This window comes from Musca autumnalis, unplaced genomic scaffold (genome assembly GCF_047663935.1).
Source record: "Musca autumnalis isolate F117 unplaced genomic scaffold, ASM4766393v1 scaffold_5, whole genome shotgun sequence".
In the NCBI taxonomy this organism is placed as follows: Eukaryota; Metazoa; Arthropoda; class Insecta; order Diptera; family Muscidae; genus Musca; species Musca autumnalis.
In genome coordinates this window covers 23,793,803-23,814,372 of record NW_027412088.1, presented here as the reverse complement: position 1 = coordinate 23,814,372, position 20,570 = coordinate 23,793,803, and the positions used below count along the sequence as shown (strand labels likewise).

The following is a 20,570-nucleotide window of genomic DNA, read 5'->3' as shown; positions in this document are numbered from 1 at the left end:
TATATTTTATATTTTATATTTTATATTTTATATTTTATATTTTATATTTTATATTTTATATTTTATATTTTATATTTTATATTTTATATTTTATATTTTATATTTTATATTTTATATTTTATATTTTATATTTTATATTTTATATTTTATATTTTATATTTTATATTTTATATTTTATATTTTATATTTTATATTTTATATTTTATATTTTATATTTTATATTTTATATTTTATATTTTATATTTTATATTTTATATTTTATATTTTATATTTTATATTTTATATTTTATATTTTATATTTTATATTTTATATTTTATATTTTATATTTTATATTTTATATTTTATATTTTATATTTTATATTTTATATTTTATATTTTATATTTTATATTTTATATTTTATATTTTATATTTTATATTTTATATTTTATATTTTATATTTTATATTTTATATTTTATATTTTATATTTTATATTTTATATTTTATATTTTATATTTTATATTTTATATTTTATATTTTATATTTTATATTTTATATTTTATATTTTATATTTTATATTTTATATTTTATATTTTATATTTTATATTTTATATTTTATATTTTATATTTTATATTTTATATTTTATATTTTATATTTTATATTTTATATTTTATATTTTATATTTTATATTTTATATTTTATATTTTATATTTTATATTTTATATTTTATATTTTATATTTTATATTTTATATTTTATATTTTATATTTTATATTTTATATTTTATATTTTATATTTTATATTTTATATTTTATATTTTATATTTTATATTTTATATTTTATATTTTATATTTTATATTTTATATTTTATATTTTATATTTTATATTTTATATTTTATATTTTATATTTTATATTTTATATTTTATATTTTATATTTTATATTTTATATTTTATATTTTATATTTTATATTTTATATTTTATATTTTATATTTTATATTTTATATTTTATATTTTATATTTTATATTTTATATTTTATATTTTATATTTTATATTTTATATTTTATATTTTATATTTTATATTTTATATTTTATATTTTATATTTTATATTTTATATTTTATATTTTATATTTTATATTTTATATTTTATATTTTATATTTTATATTTTATATTTTATATTTTATATTTTATATTTTATATTTTATATTTTATATTTTATATTTTATATTTTATATTTTATATTTTATATTTTATATTTTATATTTTATATTTTATATTTTATATTTTATATTTTATATTTTATATTTTATATTTTATATTTTATATTTTATATTTTATATTTTATATTTTATATTTTATATTTTATATTTTATATTTTATATTTTATATTTTATATTTTATATTTTATATTTTATATTTTATATTTTATATTTTATATTTTATATTTTATATTTTATATTTTATATTTTATATTTTATATTTTATATTTTATATTTTATATTTTATATTTTATATTTTATATTTTATATTTTATATTTTATATTTTATATTTTATATTTTATATTTTATATTTTATATTTTATATTTTATATTTTATATTTTATATTTTATATTTTATATTTTATATTTTATATTTTATATTTTATATTTTATATTTTATATTTTATATTTTATATTTTATATTTTATATTTTATATTTTATATTTTATATTTTATATTTTATATTTTATATTTTATATTTTATATTTTATATTTTATATTTTATATTTTATATTTTATATTTTATATTTTATATTTTATATTTTATATTTTATATTTTATATTTTATATTTTATATTTTATATTTTATATTTTATATTTTATATTTTATATTTTATATTTTATATTTTATATTTTATATTTTATATTTTATATTTTATATTTTATATTTTATATTTTATATTTTATATTTTATATTTTATATTTTATATTTTATATTTTATATTTTATATTTTATATTTTATATTTTATATTTTATATTTTATATTTTATATTTTATATTTTATATTTTATATTTTATATTTTATATTTTATATTTTATATTTTATATTTTATATTTTATATTTTATATTTTATATTTTATATTTTATATTTTATATTTTATATTTTATATTTTATATTTTATATTTTATATTTTATATTTTATATTTTATATTTTATATTTTATATTTTATATTTTATATTTTATATTTTATATTTTATATTTTATATTTTATATTTTATATTTTATATTTTATATTTTATATTTTATATTTTATATTTTATATTTTATATTTTATATTTTATATTTTATATTTTATATTTTATATTTTATATTTTATATTTTATATTTTATATTTTATATTTTATATTTTATATTTTATATTTTATATTTTATATTTTATATTTTATATTTTATATTTTATATTTTATATTTTATATTTTATATTTTATATTTTATATTTTATATTTTATATTTTATATTTTATATTTTATATTTTATATTTTATATTTTATATTTTATATTTTATATTTTATATTTTATATTTTATATTTTATATTTTATATTTTATATTTTATATTTTATATTTTATATTTTATATTTTATATTTTATATTTTATATTTTATATTTTATATTTTATATTTTATATTTTATATTTTATATTTTATATTTTATATTTTATATTTTATATTTTATATTTTATATTTTATATTTTATATTTTATATTTTATATTTTATATTTTATATTTTATATTTTATATTTTATATTTTATATTTTATATTTTATATTTTATATTTTATATTTTATATTTTATATTTTATATTTTATATTTTATATTTTATATTTTATATTTTATATTTTATATTTTATATTTTATATTTTATATTTTATATTTTATATTTTATATTTTATATTTTATATTTTATATTTTATATTTTATATTTTATATTTTATATTTTATATTTTATATTTTATATTTTATATTTTATATTTTATATTTTATATTTTATATTTTATATTTTATATTTTATATTTTATATTTTATATTTTATATTTTATATTTTATATTTTATATTTTATATTTTATATTTTATATTTTATATTTTATATTTTATATTTTATATTTTATATTTTATATTTTATATTTTATATTTTATATTTTATATTTTATATTTTATATTTTATATTTTATATTTTATATTTTATATTTTATATTTTATATTTTATATTTTATATTTTATATTTTATATTTTATATTTTATATTTTATATTTTATATTTTATATTTTATATTTTATATTTTATATTTTATATTTTATATTTTATATTTTATATTTTATATTTTATATTTTATATTTTATATTTTATATTTTATATTTTATATTTTATATTTTATATTTTATATTTTATATTTTATATTTTATATTTTATATTTTATATTTTATATTTTATATTTTATATTTTATATTTTATATTTTATATTTTATATTTTATATTTTATATTTTATATTTTATATTTTATATTTTATATTTTATATTTTATATTTTATATTTTATATTTTATATTTTATATTTTATATTTTATATTTTATATTTTATATTTTATATTTTATATTTTATATTTTATATTTTATATTTTATATTTTATATTTTATATTTTATATTTTATATTTTATATTTTATATTTTATATTTTATATTTTATATTTTATATTTTATATTTTATATTTTATATTTTATATTTTATATTTTATATTTTATATTTTATATTTTATATTTTATATTTTATATTTTATATTTTATATTTTATATTTTATATTTTATATTTTATATTTTATATTTTATATTTTATATTTTATATTTTATATTTTATATTTTATATTTTATATTTTATATTTTATATTTTATATTTTATATTTTATATTTTATATTTTATATTTTATATTTTATATTTTATATTTTATATTTTATATTTTATATTTTATATTTTATATTTTATATTTTATATTTTATATTTTATATTTTATATTTTATATTTTATATTTTATATTTTATATTTTATATTTTATATTTTATATTTTATATTTTATATTTTATATTTTATATTTTATATTTTATATTTTATATTTTATATTTTATATTTTATATTTTATATTTTATATTTTATATTTTATATTTTATATTTTATATTTTATATTTTATATTTTATATTTTATATTTTATATTTTATATTTTATATTTTATATTTTATATTTTATATTTTATATTTTATATTTTATATTTTATATTTTATATTTTATATTTTATATTTTATATTTTATATTTTATATTTTATATTTTATATTTTATATTTTATATTTTATATTTTATATTTTATATTTTATATTTTATATTTTATATTTTATATTTTATATTTTATATTTTATATTTTATATTTTATATTTTATATTTTATATTTTATATTTTATATTTTATATTTTATATTTTATATTTTATATTTTATATTTTATATTTTATATTTTATATTTTATATTTTATATTTTATATTTTATATTTTATATTTTATATTTTATATTTTATATTTTATATTTTATATTTTATATTTTATATTTTATTTTTATATTTTATATTTTATATTTTATATTTTATATTTTATATTTTATATTTTATATTTTATATTTTATATTTTATATTTTATATTTTATATTTTATATTTTATATTTTATATTTTATATTTTATATTTTATATTTTATATTTTATATTTTATATTTTATATTTTATATTTTATATTTTATATTTTATATTTTATATTTTATATTTTATATTTTATATTTTATATTTTATATTTTATATTTTATATTTTATATTTTATATTTTATATTTTATATTTTATATTTTATATTTTATATTTTATATTTTATATTTTATATTTTATATTTTATATTTTATATTTTATATTTTATATTTTATATTTTATATTTTATATTTTATATTTTATATTTTATATTTTATATTTTATATTTTATATTTTATATTTTATATTTTATATTTTATATTTTATATTTTATATTTTATATTTTATATTTTATATTTTATATTTTATATTTTATATTTTATATTTTATATTTTATATTTTATATTTTATATTTTATATTTTATATTTTATATTTTATATTTTATATTTTATATTTTATATTTTATATTTTATATTTTATATTTTATATTTTATATTTTATATTTTATATTTTATATTTTATATTTTATATGTTATATTTTATATTTTATACTTTATATTTTATATTTTATATTTTATATTTTATATTTTATATTTTATATTTTATATTTTATATTTTATATTTTATATTTTATATTTTATATTTTATATTTTATATTTTATATTTTATATTTTATATTTTATATTTTATATTTTATATTTTATATTTTATATTTTATATTTTATATTTTATATTTTATATTTTATATTTTATATTTTATATTTTATATTTTATATTTTATATTTTATATTTTATATTTTATATTTTATATTTTATATTTTATATTTTATATTTTATTTTATTTTTTTATATTTTGTCCACGATATAGCTCTCTTCTTAGTCTACTATAACCAACAACCCCCAAATCAAAAATAGTTAAGCACTTGTTTTGTCGCTCTCTTTGGTCCTCGCTGTCATTTTTTCATTTATCAATCAATTTGTGACGGTCCTTTGGAATATATTTACACATTCAATTAGGACAACATTAAGACCATCACATTACACATGAAATCTGCAAACAAACAAATTTTACCCAAGGGGAGGACGAATGGCTGGGTAATTGTTTTCACATCACACCCTAATTTGATTGTTATAGCAGCCACAGAGAGTGGCTGGCACACACTTCATCCGCCGCACACACACCATCTCCAGATAGTCGTTCTGCCACTTAACCCCGTGCGTAAAAATAACTGTTGAAAAATATTGTTTGGTGGCTGCTGGATTGGATGGATGGTAGAACTACCAGTCATTCATTCCATCATTAGTTATGTTTTTTTCAGGGCTGCTGCTACGCCGTCGTCCATAGGCTTAGAGCTCGGCTGTTACTATTTTGTCGTTCACAAAAACAAAACAAAAACACCAACTGTGGTTTAATGCCGTCGGGATTAATGTCATATGTTTGAATTTTCACAAGTTAATTTTTTCAACTTGTGATAAGGAAAAGCATGAAACAAGGCCCATCGACTTTTTTGTGTTATTGTTACAACGATATCCTTGATATCCTTTCGTTTTGTTTCTTCTTGTTTTTGCAACGTTTGTGCACAAATCTGGTTATATGGCACGGCTAATACCCACAAAACACCCCTTTTCCGGGCACTAACATTTTATTGAGTAAAGAGGGGGAAATGCGAAACGGATACAAGTGTTAACATAATTTCCATCTAAACCGATTTGCAGCAACAACAGCAGAGGCAGACGGAATAGGCAACCAGGGTTTAACTCGTTTTGTGATATGAATATTAAGAATGTTGATTGAGTCAAATTTTAATTCAATTAGATGACTAATGACATTATAATAATATTGTTGTTTTATGGCTCTTTTTCCTCCATCCCCTTTTCTGTTCTTTACCGTAGTCGCCAGTCAGTTAGAGCCTGCCAATGAAGTGGAGATGAAATGAAACACATTTTGCATATTTAATGTAACCCTTTTCTTTCCTGTTGTTGCTTCCTTCCCCTGATTTCTCATTTTGTTTTGATTCACTCAATTCTATGTAAATTTTCTTAGATTTAGTTTTAACTGAAAAGGGATATCGTCGTTTCTCTATTTTAGTCTCAGGTGGCATCAAGTCTATCCGTCTGTCTAGACAATGAAGTTAAAGTTTGTTTTTGTTTAAAGGACATTTAGCACGTATCTGCTGAAGTAAATAATAGCACGTGTCCAGTATTTGGAAAGGGTTAAATTTAGTACTTGTTAAGATACTTTTTTGGTTAATATCCGTATTCAAATAAATCGATTTTAAATGTCCAAAATTAATGTACATATATGTATGAATGTGGTGACGTAGGGGATGAATGATACCAATCAACGGTCTTGACCGGCTTTAACATGGCAAAGCCCAGGATTTATCTTGGTCCCTCTTTCATCTAAAGTGGACACTGACCTCCCCGTGGTGTCACCTTGGGAACTGCCTTTAACACCCGTTAAAGGTAGTGAGCTAACATGTGCCGCGCGTTCACCCATAAGAACGTTAAAAACTTGGGTTTGGGCGTCGGGTTAATAACCCTCCCCTAGAAAAAAACATCCTACTATGAAAAAACGAAAGAAAAGAAAAACAAACCCCTCTAAAGTTGACGAACCCCGCAAACGTTTTAAGGACCATGATCTGCGAATCTGCACTTGGAATGTTCGCACTCTTTATAGAGAAGGTGCAGACTTCGCATTGGCAGACGTACTTGAAAAGTACAAGGCCGATATTACTGCCATACAGGAAATACGATGGATTGGGAAAGGCGTCACAACAACACCTAAAGGTGACGCACTGTATTATAGCTGCCATGACGTAAAGCATGAGTTTGGTTGCGGATTCGTAGTTAGTCGGAGACTAAAACATCTGGTATCCAGCTTCACCCCAGTGAATGAAAGACTTGCTGCAATTCGAATAAAAGCTAAATTCTTCAACATCAGCTTTATTTGTGCTCATGCTCCCACTGAAGAAAAGGACGAACAGACCAAAGATATATTTTACGAGCGCTTAGAAGAAACATATGACCGTTGCCCTGCCCATGACATTAAAATCATTTTAGGCGATTTTAATGCCAAAATTGGAAAGGAGAATATCTTTGGCCCAACAGTCGGGAAATTCAGTCTCCACAGTGAAACATCTGACAATGGTATGAGGCTGATAGACTTTACAGCTGCAAAAAACATGGTAGTTAGCAGTACCAGATTTAATCATCTCGATATTCATAAGGGCACCTGGCTGTCTCCAGATCAGAAAACAAGAAACCAAATTGATCATGTTGTGATAGATGGAAGACATTCATCGAGCGTGTTGGATGTACGATCGTTCCGAGGCGCAAACATTGATTCGGACCACTACCTTGTTGCAGCAAAGGTACGTACCCATCTAAACGTTGCAAATAAAGCACGAACAGACACAACGCTGAAGTTGCACATCGATAGGCTGCAAACACAACAGATAACCATAGCATATTCCACTCAACTAGCCCAATTGCTTAATGAGAGCACTTCTTGTCCCGATAACATAACAACACAATGGCAAAATATTGTTCACTCCATGCAAACAGCCGCAAAATCCATACTTGGATACCAGAGACCTCCACAAAGGAATTCATGGTATGACCAGGAGTGTCGTGCTGCTACCGAAGAGAAAAATGCGGCATATAGAGCTACTTTACAATCAGTAGCAACGCGTAGCGTACGAGAGAGATATCGGAGAGAAGAGAAACGTCTTTTCCGCAAGAAAAAGAGAGAAATTGAAAAGCGGGAGTGTGAAAAAATCTAGATGTTCAGGAGCCAGAATGAATTCTACCAAAGAGTGAAACATGAAACAGATGTCTTTGGTACAGGCACATCCTCCTATAGAGACAAGCAAGGTAATCTGGTAACACATACAGATAGCGTGCTCAGGATATGGAAGGAGCATTTCTCCAATCTGCTGGTATCCGGTAGTAGCGAAGACGATGATACCACAGATCCAACCCCTGAAGATGGTATAGGGATATTGTGCGAACGACTATAGCCAATGGTCAACGAAATAATTGGACCATACCAATGTGGCTTTAGAACTGGCAAGTCCACCATCGACCAGATATTTACCCTGCGGCAAATCCTGGAGAAGACCCAAGAGATGCAGATCGACACCTATCACTTTTTTGTCGATTATAAAACAGCCTTCGACAGCCCGCTGCGTTAAAAGGTATTCCATGCAATGTCTGATTTTGGTATCCCCGCAAAGCTCATCCGGCTTTGTAAGATGACTTTAACTGATACTAGGTCCTCAGTTAAAATTGGAAAGAACCCTTCCGAACAGTTCAGTACCAAAAGAGGTTTCAGACAAGGAGACAGCCTTTTGTGTGACTTATTCAACATTTTGCTGGAAAAGATAATACGAGATGCAAATGTCAAAAGAAATGGCACAATTTACACCAATAGCCACATGTTACTTGCCTATGCTGATGACATAGACATCATGGGACGATCAGTAACTGTAACTGATACCTTTAGGAAGGTCGAAGCAGAATCTTCGAAAGTGGGTCTGGCGGTAAACGGCGAAAAGACCAAATTGATGGTGTCGACGCGCAAAGCGTCCATTGAGCTCGGACCGACTGTGGAAGTTGGTTCCTATAATATTGAGGTATTAAAAGACTTCGTCTACCTCGGCACCTCCGTAAACACAACAAACGACATCAGTTGTGAAATAAAAAGAAGAATCGTATTGGCCAACAGATGCTACTTTGGTTTAAGTAAGCAGTTTAAAAACAAAGCCACATCTCGTCAAACAAAAATAACGCTCTACAAAACACTGATACTACCCGTGCTGATGTATGGCTCCGAATCCTGGGTACTTGCGCAAGCAGATAAGTCAGTGCTTGGTGTGTTTGAGAGGCAATTTCTTCGAAAGATCTACGGGCCGATTTGCGTTGACGGTGAATATCGACGTCGCATGAACCACGAGCTGTATCTGCTATACAACGACATCAATATTGTTAAACGTATCGAGATGCAGCGATTGCGTTGGCTAGGCCATATCATAAGAATGAGCGATGATGAACCCGCTAAAAAGGCGTATAAATACGGACCGCTTGGCGGTGCACGCAGAATTGGCAGGCCAAGGAATAGATGGCGCAAACATGTGGATGATGAGATGAAAAGGCGCGGTATTGCAGAGTGCGAAGCAACAAATAGAAAGAAATGGAGATCTTTTCTTAGTTCGGCCTATGGAACAAATGTTCTGTAATGGGCCAGCTAAGTAAGTAAGTTCTTTTGACGTCCAGGTAGTATAGAGTAAGTAAGTCGCTCAAAAAAAATTCAAGTCGATCGGAAGTGAACAATTTATTGTCATTTGTATGTAGCATAGAAACTTTAAACGCGTTTTTGCACACTTTTCAGATTTAGATGACAATACATGAATATGGAATCAAAACCAATATTGGTCTATAGTGTTTTAACGGTGTTTTATTTAAATTGCATTTCAAATCTGGTAGGTAAATTTTGACACAGTTGCAGTTGACCAATCGGACTAAAACTTTGCACAACTTTTAGATTTGGATGACAATACATAAATATGAAATTAGAACAAAGATTGGTCCATTTTACAGTGTTTTAACGGTGTTTTATTTAACTTGCATTTCAACTCTGGTAACTCATTTTCCACACAGTTGCAGTTGACCAATCGAACTGAAACTTTGCACACTTTTCAGATTTGGATGACAATACATGAATATGGGCCCAATTTTTCCTACAGCCCCAATACAGCGGTACCACCCGATTTCAGGCATTTTTTTGAGCATTTTATCTTCATTTTTGCCCGAATTAGCTGTCATTTGGCATTTGGGATTTCCAATGATACAGACATTTCCCCACCAAAAATTGTGAACATATGTAGGTCCAGGTTTTGGTATAGCCCCCTTATAGCGGTACCACCCGATTTCAAGCGTTATGAAGATTTTATCTTAATTGTGAGGCCGAATTGGCTGTAACTTGGCATTTGGAGTCCTCAAGGGTACATAAACTTCCCCACCAAAAATTATGGACATAAGTCCAGGTTTTGGTATAGCCTTTATATAACGGTACTACACGATTTCAGACATTTTAAAGTTTTTACCTAAATTGACAATAATTTTGTTCTCAGTAGTCAAAAAATGTATTTACTAAAAAGTTAAAAATAAAAAACAATTTAAAAAAAATTAAGTTTCAGTGTTTTATTTAGAAATGCACTTAAAACTAGGAAATAATTTGTCGCTTAGCCTCAATAAATATATTCTGTCTCATGATGGAATCTCTCAAATAAAACGCTTGTATTTAAATTATAAATGGTGGCAAAATTAAACGGCAAGCGTTTTATTTGAGAGATTCCATCATGAGAAAGAATATATTTATTGAGGCTAAGCGACAAATTATTTCCTAGTTTTAAGTGCATTTCTAAATAAAACACTGAAACTTAATTTTTTTATACCCTCAGCCTTAAGGCTAAGGAGGGTATATACACTTTGATACGATGAAAATGTGCCTCATCGAAATAATGGTTTTAGACCCCAAGTATGTTTGGACGAAATGTGTTTCAAACAATTTTGAGTCGATCTAGCCTGCTGGCTGGAGCGCACGATAACTCTCGAACGGATGAACCGATTCGGTTCAAATTTTGGCTTTAGTTTAAGTTCGAAGATGAGCTACATCGGTCCACTCCTTCCGGTACCTCCCCCACAAAAGTTCGAAAATGTTCGGAAAGTTTGTGCGCACGATAACTCTTGAAGGGTCCATACTTTGTAAAGCGTAAACTTTCTACCAGAGTAATATGAGGTTCCAATATTGTCTCAATACGTCCACTCCTTCGGGTACCTCCCACACAAAATTTCGGAAAAGTTTCGTTTAGGGCCATCTCTCGAATCGCTTTGATTTTGTTTTAGCAACTTGTATTCACTGCCCTCCATATGACGGTACAAGTTTAATCAGGGGCAAGTCCATACTTCCTGAGAATATAGACTGAAAGTTGTAAAAAAAAAACCTTATGACACCGTGTGAGGTGGTTGGAGCGCAAGATAACTCTAGGACGGATCTGCCGATTCGGTCCAAAATTTGGCCTTAGTAATATTTTGTCCAAACATAGTTTAAGTTCGAAGATAAGCCATATCGACCCACTCCTTCAGGTGCCTTCCCCACAAAAGTTCAAAAATGTTCGGTAAATTGTTCGTACGATAACTCTTGAAGGGAGTGGCCGAATTGGTCCATACTTTACACATCCTAATATATCTACCAGATATAGATCAGGTTCAAATATGGACCATATTTGCCCACTCCATCCGGCACCTCCCACACAAAATTTCGGATAAGTTCACTTTAAGTCCTGATATCGAATCACTTTGATTTTTGTTGAAGGAACTTCCATTCGCTGACTCAATTACGATGAAAAAAGTTTTTTTAGGGGTAAGTCCATACTTCTTGAGCAAACAGCCTGAAAGTTGTAAAAACCCACTATAGTACCATTTGTAGTGGCTGGAGATCAATTCTTTTTAGTATCTCCTCCGCAAAACTTTTGATCTTGAATCCTAATCAACATTTTTGTCGGTTCAAACGCCCAAAATTTTTAAAACCCCCTAAATACATACGTTTTTTGGGAAAAAATTGTTTTAATATACACAAGCTGAGGGTATATCTCTGTCGGCAAAGCCGGCCAGGACCAGTAATGATGACTTTAATGTAACTAGATAACGACAAAATACAGACAAATTTCGTTTAACCATTTGGTTCATGGTAGAACAAAGAAGGTAGAGTAAATACTACAACAAATACAACTCAACAACAAGCACATAAAAATTTGTTTTTTGTTTGTAATGTTAGTGTCACCGGTACATGTAAACAAAACAAGGAAATGTAGATAAATTATTGGAATTTATAAAACTAATATTTTTTCACATTTGATTGAATATTTTGAAAAACATCAATGAAAAATCGTTACATTTTCAATTTGAAAGTATCCATTTTATTCCATTAAATAGATAATTTCTCACAGAAAGTATAATTCTTGCAAAAATGATTGGGGTGGCTAAAAATTCATTGAAAAAGGAGAAGCTGTTTCAAACTTTTGTTTTTGAAATCTGAAAGCAAATGTTTATTAGCGCCTTATTTTTTTCAGTTTTATCAAAATACCACGCATATTAACAAATGTTGTACTGCCTCTATAAGCGGTGTTATAGTGTGCGGCACATTGTTCGGACATGGAAAAGGTTACATATCATTAGACTGCGGAATCCTATGCAAATGCATATATGGTTAGGATGGTCGTAGAGAAAATCTGATTAGACAGAAACTCGTTTTATTACAAAATAAAACGAATTAGGCCCAGAAATTTTTGCATATTCTGCATATCGTGCATATTTTGACATATTTGTACATATCTGCATAAAATGAGCATATGCAAAACCATATGCAAAAATATATTCAAATATTTGTGGTCTAAATATCCCACCGAAATGGCTGAAATTTGGTATTAAGTCTTCGTTAGAGGTATGCAGCTTTACAACTGAAATCTGCCCGCATAGGTCTACGTCTTCATATAGCCCCCATAGAACGGTACCTACCGATATTCGGTATTTTGAAGGTTGTGGCCTCAATATCCCACCGAAATGACTGAAATTTGGTATTTAGTTTTCGTTGGAAGTATAAAACTTCCCACCTGAAATTTCTCGGTATAGGTTCACGTCTTCATATAGCCACCATAGAACAGCACCTCCGGATTTCTGGTATTTTGAAGGTTGTGGCCTCAATATCCCTCCGAAATGGCTGAAATTTGATATTAAGTTTTCCTTGGGGGTATAACACTTTCCACCTGGAATTTCTCGATATAGGCCCACGTCTTCATATAGCCCCCATAGAATGGTACCTCCCGATTTTTGGGATTTTGAAGGTTGTGGCCTCAATATCCCACCGAAATGACTGAAATGTGGCATTTTGTCTTCGATTTGGGTATAAAATTGTCCACCTGAAATTTGTCGGTATAGGTCCACGTCTTCATATAGCCCCCATAGAATGGGACCTCCCGATATTCGGCATTTTGAAGGTTGTGGCCTCAATATCCCACCGAAATGACTGAAATTTGGTATTTAGTTTTCGTTGGGGGTATAAAACTTCCCACCCGAAATTTCTCGGTATAGGTTCACGTCTTCATATAGACTCCATAGAACAGCACCTCCGGATTTCTGGTATTTTGAAGGTTGTGGCTTCAATATCCCACCGAAATAACTGAAATGTGGCATTTTGTCTTCGATTTGGGTATAAAACTTTCCACCTGAAATTTGTCGGTATAGGTCCACGTCTTCATTTAGCCCCCATAGAACGGTACCTCTCGATTTTCGGTATTTTGAACATTGTGGCCTCAATATCCAACCGAAATGACTGAAATGTGGCATTTTGTCTTCGATGTGGGTATAAAACTTTCCACCTGAAATTTGTCGGTATAGTCCCACGTCTTCATATAGCCCCCATAGAACGGTACCTCCCGATTTTCGGTATTTTGAAGGTTGTGGCTGTGGTTATACATTTCGCACCTGATCAACAAAAGGGAAGCAACTCAAAATTTCTTACTTTTCAGTAGAGACAAAAACCTGTTCATACTTAACTAGTAACTCTGAGGACACGAAGAGTGAAATAACGGTATTTTTTGACGAAAGAGTAGACAAACCAATGTGACATTTTTACAGTGGATGCAGTTGATCATTATCTATCGTTTTTTATTAAAAAGTGAAAATTTCCAAATTTTGAGTTACTACCCTTTTGTTGAACAGGTGCGATTTCTCTATTTTATTGACTTGTCTGAAAAAATTGTACACACAAACATTTTTGTACCTATTATTGAAATATTTGTTTCATAAGCAAAAATTTATGCATTTTGCATAATTTTGCATATGTCTTATGTTTCGATTGCAATGTAATCAGAAGCCAAAAATATGCCTAGTCCCAAAATTTGACATGAATCGGACCAAAAATAGGGGTTGCATAAAATTCCGCTGTCTACATATCATTGATATGTAGAAGTCTTTACGGGAAATAGTTTTTTTCTGAATAATATATTTTTTCCTCAAAAAATATATGTCCCTAATATACATCGAACAGAGAAATAGAAATATAAAATGTCATATGGAATTTGACACTAACATTACAGCCCAGTTCAATCAGCTGGGTATTGCTGTTACCTTATATTGTTCTACCATGCATTTAGTTTAAGAAAATGAATTTATACTAAACTAGCGGACCCGGCGAACTTCGTCTCGCTATTAAGGAATAAATTTTCATACAAAAATTCAATTTTCGATTTTTCCCACTTTTCCAGAGAGATTTTCCAAAATTTTCTTCCGTAAAGACCTTCTCCTCGAAAATACGAATAACTGACAAAAAATTTTACAGAAATCGGCCTAGCCATTCTCATTTTATGAATTACTATACATTTTTTACACCATTTTTATATATATAGATTATTTATTACATATTTAAATTTCCTTTAAAGTCCAATTTTGAATTACAATACAACCTTTTACCATCTTTGGTATGGTAACCTTTCACTAATGAGATCAAAGGCCACCATGGCTCTTAACTAATTCCATCTGTTCTTTTGTTTGAAGTTTTACAAAATGTCTATGACAAATAAACCAAAATTGTATTCCTTCACTTGTTCCAAAACCGCTGAAACAGCAAGATCTACAATAAAATCTACCCGCTCAATCGCTTTGTTTTAATAATTGAAATCGCTGCCTTTTTATTTCAACGCTACAATAAGTAAGAAGTTTGCCACATCTCAAAATAATTTTTATTATACCCTCCACCATAGTATGAAGGGTATATTAAGTTTGTTTTTCCGTTTGTAACGCATTGAAATACTCATTTGCGACCCTATAAAGTATATATATTCTTGATCAGGGTAAAATTCTGAGTCGATCTGTGCACGTCCGTCCGTCCGTCTGTGGTAATCACTCTAGCATCCACAAAAATGGAGATAGAACGCTGAAATTTTGGGAAAATGCGTCTTTTGTTTGCAGGCAGGTCAAGTTCGATGATGGGCTATATCGGTCCACGTTTTGGTATAGCCCCCATATAACGGTACCCCCCGATTTACGGTATTTTGACGTTTTTAGCTACATTTTCAGACCGATGTAGCTATAATTTGACACTTAGGGTTCTTAAGGGTCAATAAACTTATATAACAAAAGTTGTGGACATAGGTCCAAGTTTTGGTATAGCCCCCATATAACGGTACCCCCCGATTTACGGCATTTTGCCGTTTTTAGCTACATTTTCAGACCGATGTAGCTATAATTTGACATTTAGGGTTCTTAAGGGTCAGTAAACTTATATAATAAAAGTTGTGGACATATGTCCACGTTTTGATATAGCCCCCATATAACGGTAACCCCCGATTTACGGTATTTTGACGTTTTTAGCTACATTTTCAGACCGATTTAGCTATAATTTGACATTTGGGGTTCTTAAGTGTCAATAAACCTATATAACAGAAGTTGTGGACATAGGTCCACGTTTTGGTATAGCCCCCATATAACGGTACCCCCCGATTTACGGTATTTTGACGTTTTTAGCTACATTTTCAGATCGATGTAGCTATAATTTGACATTTAGGGTTCTTAAGTGTCAATAAACTTATATAACAAAAGTTGTGGACATAGGTCCACGTTTTGGTATAGCCCCCATATAACGATACCCCCGATTTACGATATTTTGCCGTTTTTAGCTACATTTTCAGGCCGATTTAGCTATAATTTGACATTTAGGGTTCTTAGGTGTCAATAAACTTATATAACAAAAGTTGTGGACATAGGTCCACGTTTTGGTATAGCCCCCATATAACGGTAGCCCCGATTTACGGTATTTTGACGTTTTTAGCTACATACATTTTCAGACCGATTTATCTATAATGTGACATTTAGGGTTCTTAAGTGTCAATAAAGTTATATAACAAAAGTTGTGGACATAGGTCCACGTTTTGGTATAGCCCCTATATAACGGAACCCCCGATTTACGGTATTTTGACGTTTTTAGCTACATTTTCACACCGATTTAGCTATAAATTGACATTCAGGGTTCTTAAGTGTCAATAAACTCATACAACAAAACTAGTGGACGTAGATCAATGTTTTGGAATAGCCCCTATATAACGTTACCACCCGATTTCAGGTATTTTGACGATTTAGGTCGCATTTCTAGACCGAATTAGCTATAATTTGATATTTAGGGTTCTTAGTGACCAAAAAAATTATATTCGAAAAAATTATTAGCTATAATTTGATATTTAGGGTTTTTAGTGTTTTGGTATAGCTCCATATAACGGTATCTCCTGATTTTCGGTATTTTGAGATTTTTACCTACAAGTTTTAACCGAATTAACTGTAATTTGAACATTTGACATTTGAAGTTCTTAGTGGTCACCACACCTCTCCACCTAAATTGTCTGAAATTTTGGGAAAATGCGTCTTTGGTTTGCAGGCAGGTCGAGTTCGATGATGGGCTATATCGGTCCACGTTTTGGTATGGCCCCCATATAACGGTATCCCCGATTTACGGTATTTTGACGTTTTTAGCAACATTTTCAGACCGATGTAGCTATAATTTGACATTTAGGGTTCTTAAATGTCAATAAACTTATATTACTAGTGGATATAGGTCCATGTTTTGGAATAGCCTCCATATAACGCTACCGCCCGATTTCAGGTATTTTGACGTTTAAATTCACATTTCTAGACCGAATTAGCTATAATTTGATATTAAGGGTTCTTAGTGACCAAAAAACTTATATTCGAAATAATTGTGAACGTAGGTCCGAGTTTTGGCAATTTTAGCTACAATTTTTAATCGAACTAACTGTAATTTGATATTTGAAGGTTGTAGTGGTCACCACACATCTGCATCAACAATTTTCAACATAGCTCCAATATAACGATACTTCCCGATTTTCGGTGCTTTGAGGATTTTACTTAAAATGTTTAACCACGTAGGTTCATGTTTTGGTATAGCCCCAAAACAAACCTCCCGATTTTCCGTACCTTAGCTTTATTTTTTGGACGAACTTTCTGTAATTTGAAATTTAAAAGCCAACAAAAATTCTGCAACAAAAAGTGTTCATTTAAGATCATATTTTCGTATAGCCCACATACCTCCAAACTAGATGTTAATGCCATTTGAAGTTCCCACGTTATGTACCGATTTTCGGTATTTTGAGGATTCTAGCTAAAATGTTTAACCGAATTAGGAGTTATTTGACATTAAAGGCTACCATCAAAAACTGTCAACATAGGTCCATGTTTTATTATATCCCCTATATAACGGTACCTCCCAATTTCTCGCCCACCAAAAATTGTCAACATACATAGTTAGTTATAGGCACCATAAAAAAGGGCCTCCCGAATGAATCATATTATGTACATTATCTGACATTTTAACGTACCCACGTAAAGTTGGGGAAAGGAATGAAAACTAATTATTCCATTTTAGTTCAGAATATTTTATGGTGGAGGGTATGAAAAGTTCGGCCCGGCCGAACTTAACGCTTTTTTACTTGTTTAATTTTATCGTGGCGTATAACATCATAGGAGGGCGGACCCAACCATTTAGTATTGTTCTTATTTTTCTCATTTTCCGTACCAATTGTAAGTAAAGAGTTTTTTTTTTAATTTTCCCGTCGGTATTTTGTCACATTTGCGCATAAAATAAAATTCCTTTATATATTTACCTTGAGCTATGGGACGTGATAATGTCACGGTATCCTCTTTATTCATGTTAGTTGGCGACTGGAATTGTTTCATAAACTTTTGTTAAATGTTTTAATTTTGTATAATTTTTAATTCAAAACACTCGGACGCACTTTAGCACAATGTAATTCAAACATTACTATTTTCTCTTTTCAAAATCAGAATTACACAATTTAGCAAATTTTGTTTAAATTTCAACTTCTTCAATTACACTTTTTTAACATTTGAAAATTCGCATTAAATAAAATTTACTGCAAAGTTTTACGCGACTCACAAACACCCGAACCTCTGCAAGTAGTTAACATTGAATACGAAAAGGATTAATTCCGCAAGTGATTAATTGCAACAATGGTGGCGGTTGTCTGGCATTTGTTGTAGTTGTTGGGTTTTGTTGGTGTTGGAATAATTCACTTCAATTTTTAATTTTTGAATTTATTTTTCAATTAGTTTGCCTTCTCTTTGGCGGATTCGGAACGGTAGCAGCAATTGTTATTCCTTGTTGGCCGACTGGCTGGTTGTTGGTGAGTGGTTTTTGGTAGCTCCTTTGTCACAACACGATGCACAGAAGAGGGCAGGATAGTGAATGACCGACCGAACGACGACGACAGGTTAAATGTGAATCCGCGATGTTAACGTTTCGATATACGATCTAAGATTTATCACAACATCACAGTACACGATGCCATCACGCAAACAGACACACACACACCCTGACGCACACCGAGCAATTCCAGGACACAAGCTTTGAGGATTTGAAATGTTGTTGGGCTTTTTTTACATATCAAAATCGAAATGTTGTGAACCAACCCTTAGCTGCTGCCAACAACAATGTCCCAGTGTGAGTGTGTGTATGCATGTGTGTGTATCTGTGTGAGAATTTATGTTAACCCGCAATCAGAAACGAGCAAAGAGCACAGCACAAGTAAAGTTGTCGTCATCAGCCTCATCATCATAGTTGTTGACGTCGCTGCCATCCTTCACATTGTACCAAGAGTCCTTGTCGTGTCAGTTGTTGTTGTTGCTGTTGTTGTTAGTATTGAGCATCAAAGATATTGTGATTCATATTTTAATGTTTGCATGGGCGTCTGTCTGCTGCCGCATGGTGTATTCTGTGTGGTATTCATCAAAGACGGGGGACACCATTTATGGGCCATCAACAACCACCAACCAAATCGAACCAGCAAACCAACACCACCAAAGTATTTAGCACTGCCACCCATACACCCACCCAGCCAGCCAACAACTCATCTCCAACAATGACACAAAACAGCAAACATTTCCCGAGCATTAGACTCATCCATAAGAAGGCTGAACAAAAACCACATCATTCCCAATCCATGAGGGGGAAAGCAACCAAAGCACCACCCACTTTATGGTGCAACAATACATACAGACAGACAGACAGACTCGACGTTGGCAGCTACAGCAACAAGGTTACAGGGAAACTCGACTACTAAAATCTTCTGCTGGCACTTGCTTTGATTCGTCCTTCTTGATTGCAGAGGATTGGGGTTTTTACTGTTTGCTGCTGCTCATCATCTTCTAGAAAACATCTTTGTTGTTGGTCTTTTAAGCCAAGCCACAAAAAAAGAGCAAGCAAATATCCCCCATCCAGTTCTCATCCCCCCCTCCCCCACAACAAAATCTAATAACCATAATGGCTTCCATATTTACAAGCCAGTTCTCCACACATAATCTCTCTCTTTCTTACTTTTGCTTCCAGATTATTAATATAAATTACTCTGACTCATTCTCTCCTGCTCCAAATTTCAGTGATTTCGAATTCGTGTGTCCTCGTTTTTCAACTCTCAGCTGCTGCTGCTTCTTCTTCATCTGCTGTTGATTGTTGGCTCCCAATAATGTATTGCTCTTTGGGGTCTGTGTCCCCGAAACTACCAACCACCCTCCGTACGGGATGTTGTATTAACGTGATTTGTATGATTGTCTGTGTGTGTCTGTGTTTGTATGTAAGAGTTTGCCTGTTTTTTGTGTTGCAAATTCAAATCATGACCGAGAGCTGATAATCGTGTGCTTTGACATTTTCCTTTTTGTTTTGTAATTGTTGTTCTGTTATTGATTAC

At 27.6% G+C, this 20,570-nt stretch overlaps 1 protein-coding gene across 1 annotated transcript in view; it reads right to left on the bottom strand.

The window, feature by feature from the left end:
• Positions 1 to 18,516, bottom strand: part of Hr51 (photoreceptor-specific nuclear hormone receptor 51) — an 81,066-nt gene extending 62,550 nt beyond the window's left edge. The window contains exon 1 of the mRNA XM_073991429.1: positions 18,471 to 18,516. Coding sequence (XP_073847530.1) covers positions 18,471 to 18,516 — 46 coding nt within the window. The remainder of the gene's footprint in view (positions 1 to 18,470) is intronic.
• Between the last annotated feature and the right edge of the window lie 2,054 nt (positions 18,517 to 20,570).